Below are 14240 nucleotides of genomic sequence, written 5' to 3'. Positions count from 1 at the left end.
TCTGATCCGAACCGCCTCGCCGCCAGGAGGGATAAATAAACGCATGTTCTGTTGTTGTTGTTGTTGTTATTGCTCTTAAACCGGCGATGGCGCACCTTGACTCCATAGACTCCGTGTCAAAGCGCATTGACAGAGCATAGTCGTGGGCTGGCCAACTCGTGGAGGATCAGAAGACAATGCCGACTAGGCGGAAGGCCGCCCGTGTGATTGCATCGATGCGTGACGCCGGCAATGTGAGCGTCAGATGCCATGAGCTTGTACGTGTACGGCCACAGCAAGCGGAGATTTCGGACGCGTGCATCCGCGACGGCAATGTTGAATCTGAGACACATCGTCACTGAGGCTTGTTGTCGCGATTCCTTTGCATCGGCAAAGCTGTTGGTCTACAACTGGGACTTGATCGGCATTGCAGGTCGAGCTTGCTGTCATTGTGGGTATTTGGCGGTCTGATCTCCAGGCAAGGCCAGGCGCCTTGCGTACGAGGATTTGCGTTGATAAGCGTCTGACTGCCGATCCTATTGTTTGCTTGGCGGCGAGCGCTGGGCAAAGCCTTTCACGTCTTGAGCCTGGCTTGTTGACCCCAGGCCGGTCGCACTCGCTTAAATGGTCCAGCGTCAGCTAGTCATAGTGCCCGAGTGCAATTGACGCTTGGCCCGCCAGAGTCCAACCGCTTGTGCACTAAGATGTTAGTGTAAGCCATCACACTGGGTGGCTGCGACCAAGGGACTCTGGAAGAATGTAACCGATGGTGGGCTGGATTCCACCGTGACGGATTCATATCCATGAAGAAATGCTTGGCTGTGCGCAGTACATGGTGGTGCTTTTCGAAAAGGGCACGATGGTGCGTGTGACAAAGATCCGGGTAAGCTGCCTGGGCCCATCGATTCGCAACAGGGGGAGGACCAGGTAGGCAACAGGAGCAGGGAAGCACCACAGCGACTGGGATTGTGTGCATACAAGTACGTGTGTACTGAAGAGTATAGCCAGAGCGTGGATGTTCCCAACGGCGTTGTGGCGCGAGGGAGCATGCCATAGGTCCATAGGTACCATGTAGTCAGCACGTCAAGAGGCCCTTGGCTCGCTGGGGGTTCTGCCACTCGTGCAGCCGGAGGCAGCGCGATTTCGTTCCGGACCCAGAGGAGGGAAGGGGCAGAGTGCAAACCGAGGCTGCAGGGTGCGACCGGGGATTACTTGGTAGTTTTGGAGCGGCGGGCGATATGCAGTCGGTGGTGTTGCGTGGGCAGAAGAACAGGTGGCTCCGCTGCACGGAAGCGCTTTCGGGGGGCATACATGGTAGAGGCGTCGATGAGCCGAGTCGAAGAGGGGCACAGCAGGGAGGAGACGGCTCCTGGCCCCGTCTGGTCTGGGGCATGATAATGCAGTTCGAGCGGTGGGTAGAAGCAAATGGGACCATGTTGATCTCGGTGTCTTGGGCAAAAACTGACGAGAATCGCAGGACAGTGGATCTCCACGCCGGCAACAGAAACGTCTGGGGAAAGAGAGCCGGGTATACGAAGGCACCTGCCTCCACTTGCCTGCCGAGAGGCCACTGCCAAGTGTCACACTTGCCCGTAACTTGCAACATTTCCTACTCGGGGTTGGTTCGCCTCTGCCTGGATGAAACTGGGCTGATGAGGCCTGAGGGTCAGCCAGGATGGCAGTCGGGAGGCAGGCAAGAGGCGCCAGCATTGCTTGCCTGTCTTTCTGCCTGCCAACTGGCCACATTCAGGTGCTCGGGACGAGAGACGAACACTAGAGGCAGGCAGGTCTGGGGCCAGGCAGGAACAGGAACAGGCGCAGGCACATACATGGAGGCAGGCCTGTCCAGCCTCCTAACGTAACACATGTACTTGTACAGTAATAAGGCAGGTAGCTACCATGTACAGTAGGTTCTGCCGTACCTTCCTTCCCCAGGCAAGCCACAACGGCCAGGAAGGGGGCGGACGAGTGCCGGACACACAGGCCACCAAGGGGTAGTTTCGCGGACGCGATGCTACGGTACATTCATAAGGTTTCTCGCTTGGTCCGTCCGTAGGTAGGTAGTGACCTGCCCGGCTGGCAAGTGCGGCTGGTGCAGGGGGAATGGCTGAGTGTCTCTGGACCCTGTGTCTCTGGTTTGTGGCTGGTGAGCAAGATCCATGATTTTTTCACATTTTAACATGATCCGTGTTCAAGCCCACTCGAGTCCGGAGTCCGGGTCCGATCCCTAGCCAGGAGGCGTCGCGCGACTCGTTTGCCTTTGTCCGCGCATTTCTCAGGCAAAACTCTCTCATGGACGCCGGCCACAGCCGCAGCATGATTTTTTTGCCTCCCTGGGCGCTTCGCTTGTTGAGTTGGTGCACAAAGAGAAGCAAAAGTACCCCATCATCACGCAGCAGGAGAGAGGTGGGGTCAGGAAATTGCCATGGCATCATGGCACCGTGTCGTTGCAACCCTCGAGTCGCGGGGAACACTGTGTAATGTACCTAGGGACCTTTATTACCTTCACATCACATATACCGCGCACATGTGGCTCAAGATTGGTGTAATGTACCTACAGTAGGTACCGTGTGGGCAGGTACGTGGGTACCTTCGGATCCAGTGATACCAATGCCGGTGGGTAAGGGCCCGTTAGTGCTTCCGCCTTCCGTTGATTCTCTTGTCATCCGTCTTCCGTGTCGGCCTTCCGAAAGGCCCAACCCTCAGCCGCCAGCTTCCTGACTCCTTCATGACAGCTGAAGCAGGAACGCACGATTCACGCGTGTTGCGCCTTCTCATCCCATGTCCGAGAGCCCCATCCCTCGGATGGTTGAGTGTTGAAGATAGGATAAGCCGGCAGGCGAAGGCAAGGGCCGACGAGGTCTGGTCCAGGGCTGTTGCCTCCTCCTTTCCGCCCCCTGTGGCCCTACGTACCTTACCTTACGTATGAGTGATGACCGCAATCCTTCGAAGCAGGAGAGTGGAGGGGGGTGCTCCTTCTTCTGCTCACTCCACTGTCCACCTGCTGCTCCTCGCCCAGCCAGCACGCCAGCACGCCAGCACGCCAGCACTCCAGAACTCCAGCGCTCCAGCATTAGAACAGATGCTCGTCTGGCTCCATCTTCCTCCAGCTAACTCCGGAGCTTGTTCCAGGCTTACAGGCTCCTCCATGCTCCATCACATCACACCCCCCATCTCCCATCCTCCACTTCTCGGCACCTAGCTCCTATCGCACGCACCATCGGTTTTTTTTTCCCTGTGGGTTTTTTTTTTTTTTTTTTTTTTTTTTTTTTTTTTTTTTTTTGTTTGCATGCGACACTGTCCGTTTCCACCCTGGCATCTGTCGCCTTTCGCCTCACGCCCGTGGCCCCGACGTCCCCGATCCGATCCTGGTTGCGGCCCACGCCTCTCAAGCGTCCTGAAGACATAGCCCGTGGCTCCGAGCGTGTAACCAAGCCCCATTCCAGGCTCCAATACCCCCCGTGGATATCTCTCCACGGCCAAGAAACACGAGGCCTCGAGACCCCGTTCGCAACCCCACCATGACTCGAAATCCTAAAGACATCACGGCAAACCCGACTCGGGCGACACTGAAGGTGTGGTGGTGTATGACATGTATCACTCAACGTAGGGCAGACAGCTTTGGTGACCTGACGATATGTGGTCAGTCACCACACTGAACAAGCTGTCGTCCCCCCCGCCCCCTTGCCCCACGGACTCACCATACTTTCTGCCTCGGCGGCGACACTAGTCTTTGGCGCCAACGATGATGGTGAACGGCGGCGTCGACGGTGGTATGCCAGCGTCCCACCAGCCCACGTTCCTCTCCTCGACTTTCGCAGACGGTTCCTCGTGTCAATTGTTGTTCAGTTCAGCAGCCATGTCCCGACACCACCAGGCTAGAGTCGGTCAGAGCAACCATCAAGCAACCGCGTCCAGCCCTCGTCTAGTCCGAGCTAACCACGCTGCCCGTTGGCCGTGGCCCGGATCGACGCCTGAACGAGATGAGACATGGCTGAGCGACATGTTTTTCCTTTCCCCCTCCTCAACACGATCGTCAATAAGACGGACGGGAGCAGACGAGACAATCGTATCGGCTTCGTCACGCAGCCGTGCCACGAGCACATTTCGGACTAGTTGCCAAGAATGGGAGATAAGTCGGCAGCAGGCATGCGGCGCGCGCGCGCGTGCCATGGACTCCAAGTCAGCATCATGCCATTCTTCCACCACCTGTTCCACGTCCAGGGAATGTCGCGATGGCTATGGCCCACCGAGCAGCATCCGATGGACGACCCCCTCTCACTCGGATGTCTGTTCCTTGCTGGCCCTGGCCCCCCCGCTGTCGCCACAGGTGAGGGTCCTCTCTCTCTCTCTGGTGACCAGTTGCCAACGGCTCACCAACACTCCGCTAGCGTCGCGGCATCCCCGGCGTGTCTTCGTCAGCCGCTGGCTATTTCCACAAGGAGAGCGTCAGGCAAGCCGGCAGCAAAAATTAAAGACAAGTAAGAAGACGAGCCTGGACTGTTGAACGGCCCTCTTCCGATTGTCTTCAACAGCAACTGGCCATGACCAGGTACAGAGCGGCCGAATGCCGAGATTTGAGAAGCATATGTGGCCGATACCCGCCACAAGAAATCATGACAGGACAAGACAAGCCACATATACGCCTTGGATAGTTTAGCCAAACACACACAGGTGGCACTATGGCCTCAAGGAGTCACCACGCGGACATGAAGTACCTCCACAGTGCACCCAGGGCTGTGGGATCGCCCTAACCTCGACAGTGCCGGGCGCATCTCGCTAGCTCCTACTATCAATGCAAGGTGTCGGGGTTTCCACTCACACCACTCGCGCACCCTCTGTCTGGCTGGACTGGACATTTGGTCTGGGCACTGGTTCAGGACGCTCTTCAGGAGGCTGGGCGCTGGCTGGCCTGGCCTGGGTTCTCGCTGGCACTGGCACAGGCACAGGCACAGGCACAGGCATAATAAGCGATGGCATGGCGCTCTCGAAGCCTCGCCCTGCACCTGCACCAGAGAGGCAGGTACAGAGAGGGCGAAAGGGTACTTTTGGCTCTGGCAGTGCCACAAGCGTTGTTGTGCTGGGCACCCCGGCCGCCCGTGATGCGATACCCATTACATGTACACAACGGCACGTTCCCCAGCGCACATCATCACCATAGCTTTGTTCGTCTGATGTCCTCTCTCCCCTCAGCCAGGGCATCGGGTCTATTCTGTGCGAGGGTAAAATGCCTGACACCCGAATCGCCAACCCCGCGCCGACGGCTGCTGCATCACTGGACCGCCAACCCGACCCGAATTTGCCCTTGACACTCACTGCTGGGTCGGTACCGTCTCTGGCAACCATTTCGTTGAGGCGCTCTTTGTCTCGCAATGTGAGTCCCCCCCCCCCCCCCCTTCATCCCTCCTCAGCTCAGCTGCCTGTCAACTATCAACCATTTCACCACTCGAAAGGATCAGTTCCCTTGCTTGCGTGGCTCAGAGAGGCCGGCTGTCTTGATGCGTCACCATCTTCTTCTAGACGCGAGCGCAAAGCCATGCTTCCAAACTGTTCGCCCACCGCAAAATGAATGTGAACCCCTGGCCCGCCCGGCGCGCGTGTGCACCGTACCTGAACAGCCGCCTCCAGGCTGTTCCGCTCCCTCGTAAGATTGATGCCGTCATTCAACGCACTTTCAGCATAAGCGCCCAATAGTCTGGCCTCGCAATGGCATGTTTTGTACGCTGGCATGCCTGTACGCTTGGCACGTTTTTCGCCTCTTTTGTTCTTTCACCTGCCTTCCCCGTCTTATCCTTCCCGTCTTCAAGGATGCCCTGGCTCGGCTGCGAGCCCCCGGCGGCCCCATGTCGCAGCATCTGACTCCCTGGTCTCTATCACACTTTGTCGCAGAAACCACATGGGAGAACGTGCTCTGCGGCCAAGACACACGCACATGAGCAAACAGCAAGTTGTCTGTCAGCTCGCTTGCCCGATGCCGAGGATGTTGCTCGCCCACGATGGCTTGGGTTCGTCGCTGGCACAGAAGCGTTATTTTCCCACATTTCGCTCCGACCAGGCGCGCACATGCTCAGATCGCAGATGGCCGCCGCCCGAAACGACGAACACCTTAACGCACGACTGGTGCTTGTGGACTTGAGCCAAAGGATTCTGCCCCTCGGGGATCTAGTCACACTATTGGTCCGGTCGCTCTGGATCGGGCATGACAATGAGCAGAGTTGTCGAAAGTCCGCTAGAGCTTGATTAGCCCTCCTCCTGAACTCACCCCCGCCAAGGGCCGTCCCCATAGCGAAGCGGCCACCAGGGGGGGGGGGGGGGGGTGTCGGCAACACCATGATCTATTGCACGTGTGCGAGCCTAGAAGGCGGTACTTCGCTCCCGTCGTGTGCGGAGGAGCGCACTTGCAGCACTTTATCGGTGCCTCTTCCCGGCTGCCATCCCCCCCCCTTCTCCCTCTACCCACCCCCAAGTCTAATGAAGCCAAGCCCAATCCAGGCTGTTGGTCCCTTTAGTCTCCATCTAGCTACTCGGGGTATCTTTACGTTACTCGTTTCCCTGTGAGGCCTGCCAAGGGGTTCGCTTGGTACATGTATACATAATGGAGACTGGTGGCTGTACCATATGCCGTTTCGCGCTGCCTGCTCCTTCTGGTCTTTTGAAAAAGCCACCAGACCCCCTCGCACACTTGACTTGGACCACAGCCTCTTCTTCCTTGACCTCGACTTCCTCCCTCTTCAGATCTCAGGAAAGACTTGCGAGTTTCTGCCCTCCCTCCTCTTCCACGGAGCGTACACACAAGAACAGCCATCATCTCGCTCACACCGTGTTCATCAACCTTTGGCTGGAGGCAACTCTTATTGCACGACCTCTTACAGGATCACCCGCCGCCATTTCCCAGCCAGTCTTCACCAGCGTCTCTCACAACGCTTGCTCTTGTACATCAACAGACACGGGCATACTTGACTCTGAACTCTGCATAAACGCGGGTCCCCATCTGCCACCCGTCGTCGCCTGCTTCTCGAGCGGTTCCGAGCTCTCCTCTCGACGCAGAAGAACCCAGACTCTCCCCAAGGGATGCCCCGCCGCTTTTGACCACACATAACTCTCAACTTATCACTCTTTCAATGGGGATATCAGCATTGGAACTCCACCCTCACCTGGCCGCCCCGGACACGCCTCCCGAACTGGTGAGCCCGTCTTCGTCCTCCTACTCCTCAAGACCCTCGCCGCCGGCAGACCTTCAGTCGTGGGCCTCTACCACCACCGCGCCTGTCTCTCCGCCAATGTCCAACTATGAGCGGAGTCCGGCCGCCAACGGCTCGTCACACGTCAAGGCTGTCGATGACCACCATCACAGTCGTCCGGAGCCTCTTCAGGCCCCCCTTCGGCAACAACTGCCTTCTCTGAGCAGCCTGTTCGGACCTCCATCATCCATCCGCCCGTTGCATTCGCCCATTTCTGACAGGCCGGCGCACTACCCGGCCACCTCGCCACTGGATCGTCCTCGTGTGTCTTCGGCCCACGGCGACAGGCCATATCAGACATCCTACTTCCCATCCGCCGGCTCTCCCTCCATCTCACAACCTCGCACCACGTACGACGCTAGATTCGACCAAGAACGGGCATCACTGCACGCCTTGACCCGGTCGCTCTCGGGCTCTGACTCTTCCCGGTCCAAGGAGACGGATCATCGAACCCACGATGCGCGGACTGACAACGGGCTCGGCGGCAGGTGGTCGATTCATCAGGAGGCTGCGAGGCACGAGTACTCCTTGGGTAGCAGGGAAAGCCACGGCGCGCTGAGGTCGCCGCACGACCGCGCGCCGTTCCAGTTCACCGGGGTCAAGGACTACGGATCGAGTCTCCGCGACCAGCGCCCGGCTCCGGTGCCGGCGCTGGCTCAACCGGCTGCGGCCGCCAGCACTGTCACATCCGAGGGACTTCCGTCCAAGGATGGTCTGGGGCCCAAGATCTGGACCGGCACGCATTTCCTCCCACGCTTTGTGCGCGCTGCCGAGGTGCCAGGCGAAGGACCGTGCTACTTCTACGACGATGGAAGCCACTGCAAGACGGTGATTGACGGCGAGGCCGTCAACCCGCACTGGGGTGTGACCAAGGCTGGAAAGCCTAGGAAGAGGTTGGCAATCGCTTGCATCACGTGCCGCGAGAAGAAGATCAAGTGCGACCCCGACTTTCCTCGGTGCGTTCAGTGCGAGAAGTTTGGACGTGTGTGCAAGTTCAAGAATGCGTAAGTTGCTCCCCCGCGTCGCCTTTGGCAATTGTCGGTCCAACCATGGCTAATCTGGAATTTTCCTGTACAGACCAAGGGGAGGGCACAACACATCTCCGTCAACACCACCAGCTGAGCCGGAAGACTTGCGCCGCCACCCGCACAGCGCAAGTGAGCTCGCGCGGCCCGGAAGCAACTCGAGCGCCTCGGTGTCGCCGCGCACGACGATCCGCCAGGCCAGTCCCGAGCCTCCCATGTCGCACAAGCGCATGCGCCTGGGCTTTGACAGCTACTCTTCCACGACCGCGGATGCGCCACCCATGGCTCACACCCCGGACACTGCCAAGTCGAGCGCATCATGGCAGCACCGGCCGGTTATTGAGCTGCCTAGGATTCACGAAGAGTTGCTCAACAGGACGTGGCAGCCTGAACCGTACGCATCCGAGCATCGAATTCGCCACTAGGGGAAGGGCAGGGCAGGGCTTCTGCCGACCCTATGTCTGCCTGCCTGTACAGAAGATTGCGGTATGTGTGTGTCATCGAGTGACAGGGGCGGGGGGCAAAGCGAACGAGAGGGGGAGAGGTTGGAGGGATAACATTGTGATTTTTACTTTGCATAGCATGGCGCTTGGGGGGTCTTGATTTTCTCAACACATCTGATGGCCTTTTTTTGTTTTCATACTTTCATAATGTTTACACGGACTACAGCATTTGGAGGACAGACAATGATTGTTGGTGAAGGCGACGGGGCGCGAGATGTGTCAATATACGAGCAGCACGAAGCAGCAGCATCGTTCGCGGGCAGCAGCATTATTTTTATTCCTTCTCGTCCACGTACGAAGACGACACATAACTCTACACACACACACACACTGACATGTACACACAAATACACACCCCTGTACACGAGGACACGGTATATAGTTCCAGAAGCAGAGAAGCAAAGAAGCAAAGAAGCACATGCCAGCCGGTTACCGCCGGCCGACGTGATGCTATAAACAACAACACGACGAAGACGAAGAAGGTTCGCTTGCCTGTTGACTACCACTATTCTGGCAGGAGATAAAAAAGAAGGATTTGAGCCCCTTGGCTCGATCGAGCAATGTGTGCATCTTGTCGGTTCGGCGCAGGGTAACCTTGCAGGGGGTGCACAGGGGGGGTTCAAGCCTTCAGGGAACAGACTTCAGGGAAGCAGAACCGGGGATGGCCCGGTGCACATGAACCGCAATTGGCAAGACCGAGCGAGAGTGGATAGGGCTCTCAGGTCGTACTGTGTAAGGTAAGTGAAGATGGACCGGCCGGGCTCCACGGAAGAAGGGGGGGGCATGCAGCTCGGTAAAGCCATCTGACGGCGGGGAACAAGGGGAGACATCGAAGGCGCGCCGAGAGAAGGGCCAGGGGTTGTTGGATACCCGGCGGACATGTACATGTAAAGGGGAAGGGAAGGGGGGTTTAGATGGAGATGGACCCCAGAACAAAAGAGAGAGAAAAAAAATGGATTTCGCCAAGGGCAGATCGAAAGGCGAAGGATTCCTGTTGGCGCGGTTCGTCGTATTGGTTATGCCGCGGCGAAAGAGGGCATAAGAATCGAGGTCTCGGGTGTGGTGTGGAGGGCTCGGCAGGTGGACATGTACCCTTGGTACATACAGGACTGTACCGGTTGGTTGGAGGTCCATGTACCTTCTGTAGTCTGTAGGTACCCCGAGTGGATTGGCAGGCGGGAAGACAACCGGGGCCGCCTAGGAGATTAATGGGCTTGCAGATATGCAGCGCGTGTGTCCTAGCAAGCCTAGGTAGGTCAGGTAGGCGGATGGCATGGCCAGGTGCAGAGTAGTATGCCATGTTGGGTGTGTGTGCTTTCAGCCTGACTGGTAAATCAGCTTGGACGAAAATTGGATGGATGCGACACATGGTCGGACAGATCTTGGGTCCGAGGCGGAGTTCCGGGAGACGGCAAACCGGCCCGTGTGCGATGTGAGCTCAGGACAGTGGCTCAAGGCTGAGGTAAGTTGGCAGGGGCGGCTGATGAAGTAAGCAAGGGTGCTGCAACTCCGACTTCGGATCCGACGGTGGGTCGTGCTTACCCGGCGGGGGAGATCAGAACTCCGGGGGAGGAAGGGGCGATACAGGGCAGTCTGTGGGCCACTGGGGCCACTGGAGCCACTGGGGCCACAGCAGCTACAGTACATGTACATCCGCTGCGGACTGCCGTTCTCCTGTGCCACAGTGACACAAGCCCTGCCACAGGGCCGGTGCCACACCCTGACGCGTCTGGCTCGTCTGCACCTTTCGGCACTTCAGTCGTCGTCACCCAGTATCGGCATCTCATCCCGATTTCCCTAGAGCATCACCACGACTCTGTGCCTCTCTCGCCTCCTCACTTCTTGTCATTACCCGTTCAGATTGAACCATGTTCTGCCGTCCAATGGCAGCCGCAGCACGGCGCCTCGCGCCTGAGAGACGCGCCGTCTGCGTCTCTGCCGCGCGCCAGCATGTCCTCCATGCATCCTCTGCAGCAGCAGCAGCCTCGTCATCGTCAGCAGCCTCGTCATCGTCAGCAGCCTCGTCATCGTCAGCAGCCTCGTCATCATCGTCTTCGTCCACGCCTTCGTCTTCTTCGGCATCCTCCACCTCTCGGCCAAAAGCCAGGCCGCCGAGGCCAGCGGCGTCAGCGCCAGACCCCCCCTTCGCCACGATACCGACGTGCCCGGCGCCGACGTGTAGCTGCGCGCCCACGCCACCGGGTCTCGACATTGACCACACGAGCCCCCTCAACGGCGTCATCTCGGGCTATGCTGAGCAAGTGCTCGTGTGCACAGGGCGCGACGACTGGGCGTCGCGTATCGAGGAGGAGGACAGCGGCGACAACCTCGCTGCTGATCTGAAGGAGCTCTTTGGTAGGGGTGGGACCTACAGCGATGTGAGTTTTTTCTCTCTTTTTTTTTATGTATGAGGAATTCTGGCATTATGTATGAGGCATGCTGGCATTATGTATGAGGCATGCTGGCAGAGACCTGTCTTGGTGCGGATTGCCATGTGAAAATCTTCCTTTCTTCCGAAACATGTACCCGACTGACGGTAAGTCGCGCGCGCCTTGGCCCTCCAACAGCCCTTTCACAACGTCTCGGTGCTCAACGCGTCGTTCCCGTCGTCAACGCCCCGCCGCAGGGCCGAGCTGCAGACCACGTCGGCCTACCTGCTCCCCAGCTTCAAGTATGTGCCCTTCCTGCCGCGCGTGTCCTTTGAGAGCGTCCAGGCGCTGGCCAAGGGCTACCTCCTGCCCGAGGCCCTGCATCCCGTGCACGACGGCCTGTCGCCGGTGCACCGGGACCGCCTGCTGCGGAAGGAGGCCTACCGCGAGATGCTGTACGGCGTGCAGGACGTGCAGGACGTCCTCGTGCTCATCTGCGGCCATGGCGGGCGGGATGCGCGGTGTGGCATCACGGGGCCCGTGCTGCGCAGCGAATTCGAGACGCAGCTCGACGCGGCCGGCGTGTCTGTCCTGAAGGGGGAGGTCGAGGGCGACGTCGAGGAGAACCAGGGGCGGAGGCTCGAGGAGGGGGCCACTGCGCGCGACGGCGGCGAGGGGGCGCCACAGAGGGGTGCGGCGGCGGCGCGGGTCGGCCTCATCAGCCATATTGGCGGCCACAAGTTTGCCGGCAACGTCATCGTCTACGTGCCGCCGGGTATGAGGGCGCAGGACGGCACCGAGCATGGCCTTGCGGGCAGGGGCATCTGGTACGGGCGCGTGGAGCCGCGGCACGTCGAGGGCATCGTCAAGGAGACCATCCTGGGGGGGCGTGTCATTGCTGACATGTTCCGCGGCGGCATCGATCAGCAGAGGAAGATGCTGAGGATGTAGACCAGGTGTGTATAAAGATTGGAAGCCTGTCGTGATTCCGGCTGTGCTTCTGAATGCTTCGCGGTTACTCGCCAAGTCGGTGGTGTGTCTGAGCGTCATGGGGATGAAGTGCATGTGTGTGCTTGGGCTTGGCTCTCGCTGACGCCAAGCCGGTTGTGCAGCGTGATCGGGATTCAAGTCCTTTTTTCCTACATCTGACCACTGGGCTAAGCATTGGATGGTGCGTTGTCTCTGTGTAACTCATGCAAACCTGGCCGGCCCGTGGATCTCTTCAGCGGAGGTTGGGGTCAGATCTTACGACCTCGAACACCGTGCTACCCATGACGGAAACCACCGCAGCTCGGGGCTGCGAATTACTCCAAGCGCTTGCCCTCTGGTGGCTTCGGCGTCTGGTCCACATGTCTCGTGTGCCTGGATCAGGGTGTGAGCTCAAAGGAGCAACGATTCGAGGGGATTTTCCTGCTGGTATTCATTGGACGTGGGCTGAGGCTATCGGTAGGGAACAATAGGTGTCATCTCAGACCGAAATATGTCGTGGTCCGAGGGTCCGGTTGGCCGACTTTGAAAGACCTGTTGCATGCTGCAAGATGGCCCGTCTCCACGTGGACCAGGATGATCTGCAGCAGCGGTTGACGATGGGTCTTGGGTCCTGATGACGGCTTGCTGACTCTTGCCTGTCCTCGACATCGAGTAGGGATGAAATGACAGACTGACGACTGTGGCTTTGCCCTACTACGTGACCTCCATTATGATGCCTGAACACGAATCTGCTCTTTATCGTCAGGTCCATCCCCCACCGCGACAAAGGGTTCTGGTCACCTGGTGCCCAGGTAGAGGGTAAGAGAGGTGCCCTAATGAATTTCCCCATCGAGATTTCAGATGCCTTATGAATTAGTTCTGCGATGGTGTTGAGGATGTGCCGAAAGGCTCAGGGGCATCACGCTCTCACGTGATCTCGTGTCATGTGGAGACACCAATGAGACGGACATTCAGATCTCGACGACTCTCATCAATGCTGAGCTCGGAAGTCTGATTATCTCGAGTTCTTCACGACCTCTCCATCCTTGGCGAGAGACAATTGATAAAGATGCTTCCAAGCTGGAACCTTCCCATACGGGGGGGCTTGATACGCACGAGGATATTGACGCAGACTTCTCCCTCATCATCATCAACATCAACGATAAGACTCTGCAGCACAAGACTCAGATCAAGGCCAACCTCCCCATATTGGGTGGGACACTTCTCAACCACCTCTCAAACACCAAGCCCAACGCCTCGGCCGCGCCGCTCGGCAACATCCAAGCTCCTGGCTTTCACCCTCATCACCGCCTCCGCCATCTACCATCTCACCACTGACGACTCAGCCCCGTCGTCAGCTCACATATTCAACGACCACCGCTTCACCCCCTTCACCCTGGTAGACCGCGAACCCGTATCAGCGAGCTCCTTCGTCCTCACTCTCCACCCCTCCACCACCCTCCCACCATCCGAGGTAGCCGCCCAGCTCGCCGCCCCCTGGACAGCGAACGACCTCTGGTCCCTCGAAGTCAAGCAGCCCCAGCTGCAGATCGCCCGCGAGTACACGCCGCTCCCCAACGCACCCCCCGGGGCCCTGCGCTTCCTCGTGCGCGCCATCGACGGCGGCGAAGTCTCCACGTATCTGAGCCGCCTGCCCCTCGGCGCCACCATCGACCTCCGCGGACCCCACGGCAGCTTTGATCTCCAAGCCCGCCTCCGTCCCGCGGGCCGCCTCGTCTTTCTCGCAGGCGGCACCGGCATCGCCTCGGCCCTGCAAGCCGCACACTCCGTCCTCGACCGCACCGACAGCCCTCCACCGGACGTGACCATCCTCTGGGCCGTCCGCGCCCGCGACGAGATCCAGGCCACCCAGCCAGCAGCAGCAGCAGCAGCAGCAGCCTCCCCGCGCCGCCCCTGGTGGAACCCCTTCCAGGCCGCGGCCCCGGCGCCCGAGCGCCTAACCCCAGACATGGCCGCCCCGACCCAGACAACCCGCGACCTCCTGGCCCTGCAGGCCCGCCACCCCTCCCTGCAAGTCCACCTCTTCATCGACGGCGCCACGGCGCCCCTCTCCGCCGCCGTCCTCGCCGCCACCCTCCGCGCCGCGCCCGCGGCACCGCACTCCGACGCGTGCGCCCTGCACGCGCAGACGCG

The 14240-nt window shown here is 59.2% G+C and overlaps 3 protein-coding genes across 3 annotated transcripts in view; 2 read left to right on the top strand and 1 right to left on the bottom strand.

Moving 5' to 3' along the window:
• Positions 1-7100: 7100 nt before the first annotated feature.
• On the top strand, positions 7101-8670 carry VDAG_08406 (uncharacterized protein; the record flags this gene model as incomplete). Its single annotated transcript, XM_009660131.1, has 2 exons — positions 7101-8224; positions 8298-8670. The coding sequence occupies 2 exons, from the start codon at positions 7101-7103 to the stop codon at positions 8668-8670; spliced, it is 1497 nt and encodes a 498-aa protein (XP_009658426.1).
• Positions 8671-11357: 2687 nt separating this feature from the next.
• Positions 11358-12795, bottom strand: VDAG_08405 (uncharacterized protein; the record flags this gene model as incomplete). The annotated part of the gene is made up of 1 exon (XM_009660130.1): positions 11358-12795. Exon 1 carries the CDS (start codon positions 12180-12182, stop codon positions 11358-11360), a length of 825 nt encoding a protein of 274 aa, XP_009658425.1. The 5' UTR covers positions 12183-12795.
• Positions 12796-13155: 360 nt separating this feature from the next.
• VDAG_08404 (uncharacterized protein) overlaps positions 13156-14240 on the top strand; it is a gene marked incomplete at both ends in the record, with an annotated part of 1382 nt that continues 297 nt past the window's right edge. Inside the window, one exon of the mRNA XM_009660129.1 lies at positions 13156-14216. Coding sequence (XP_009658424.1) covers positions 13156-14216 — 1061 coding nt within the window. The remainder of the gene's footprint in view (positions 14217-14240) is intronic.

The sequence above is a fragment of the Verticillium dahliae genome, genomic scaffold, assembly GCF_000150675.1.
Source record: "Verticillium dahliae VdLs.17 supercont1.20 genomic scaffold, whole genome shotgun sequence".
In the NCBI taxonomy this organism is placed as follows: domain Eukaryota; kingdom Fungi; phylum Ascomycota; class Sordariomycetes; order Glomerellales; family Plectosphaerellaceae; genus Verticillium; species Verticillium dahliae.
The sequence above is the reverse complement of the archived record's forward strand: the minus strand, read 5'-3'. Positions and strand labels throughout refer to the sequence as shown.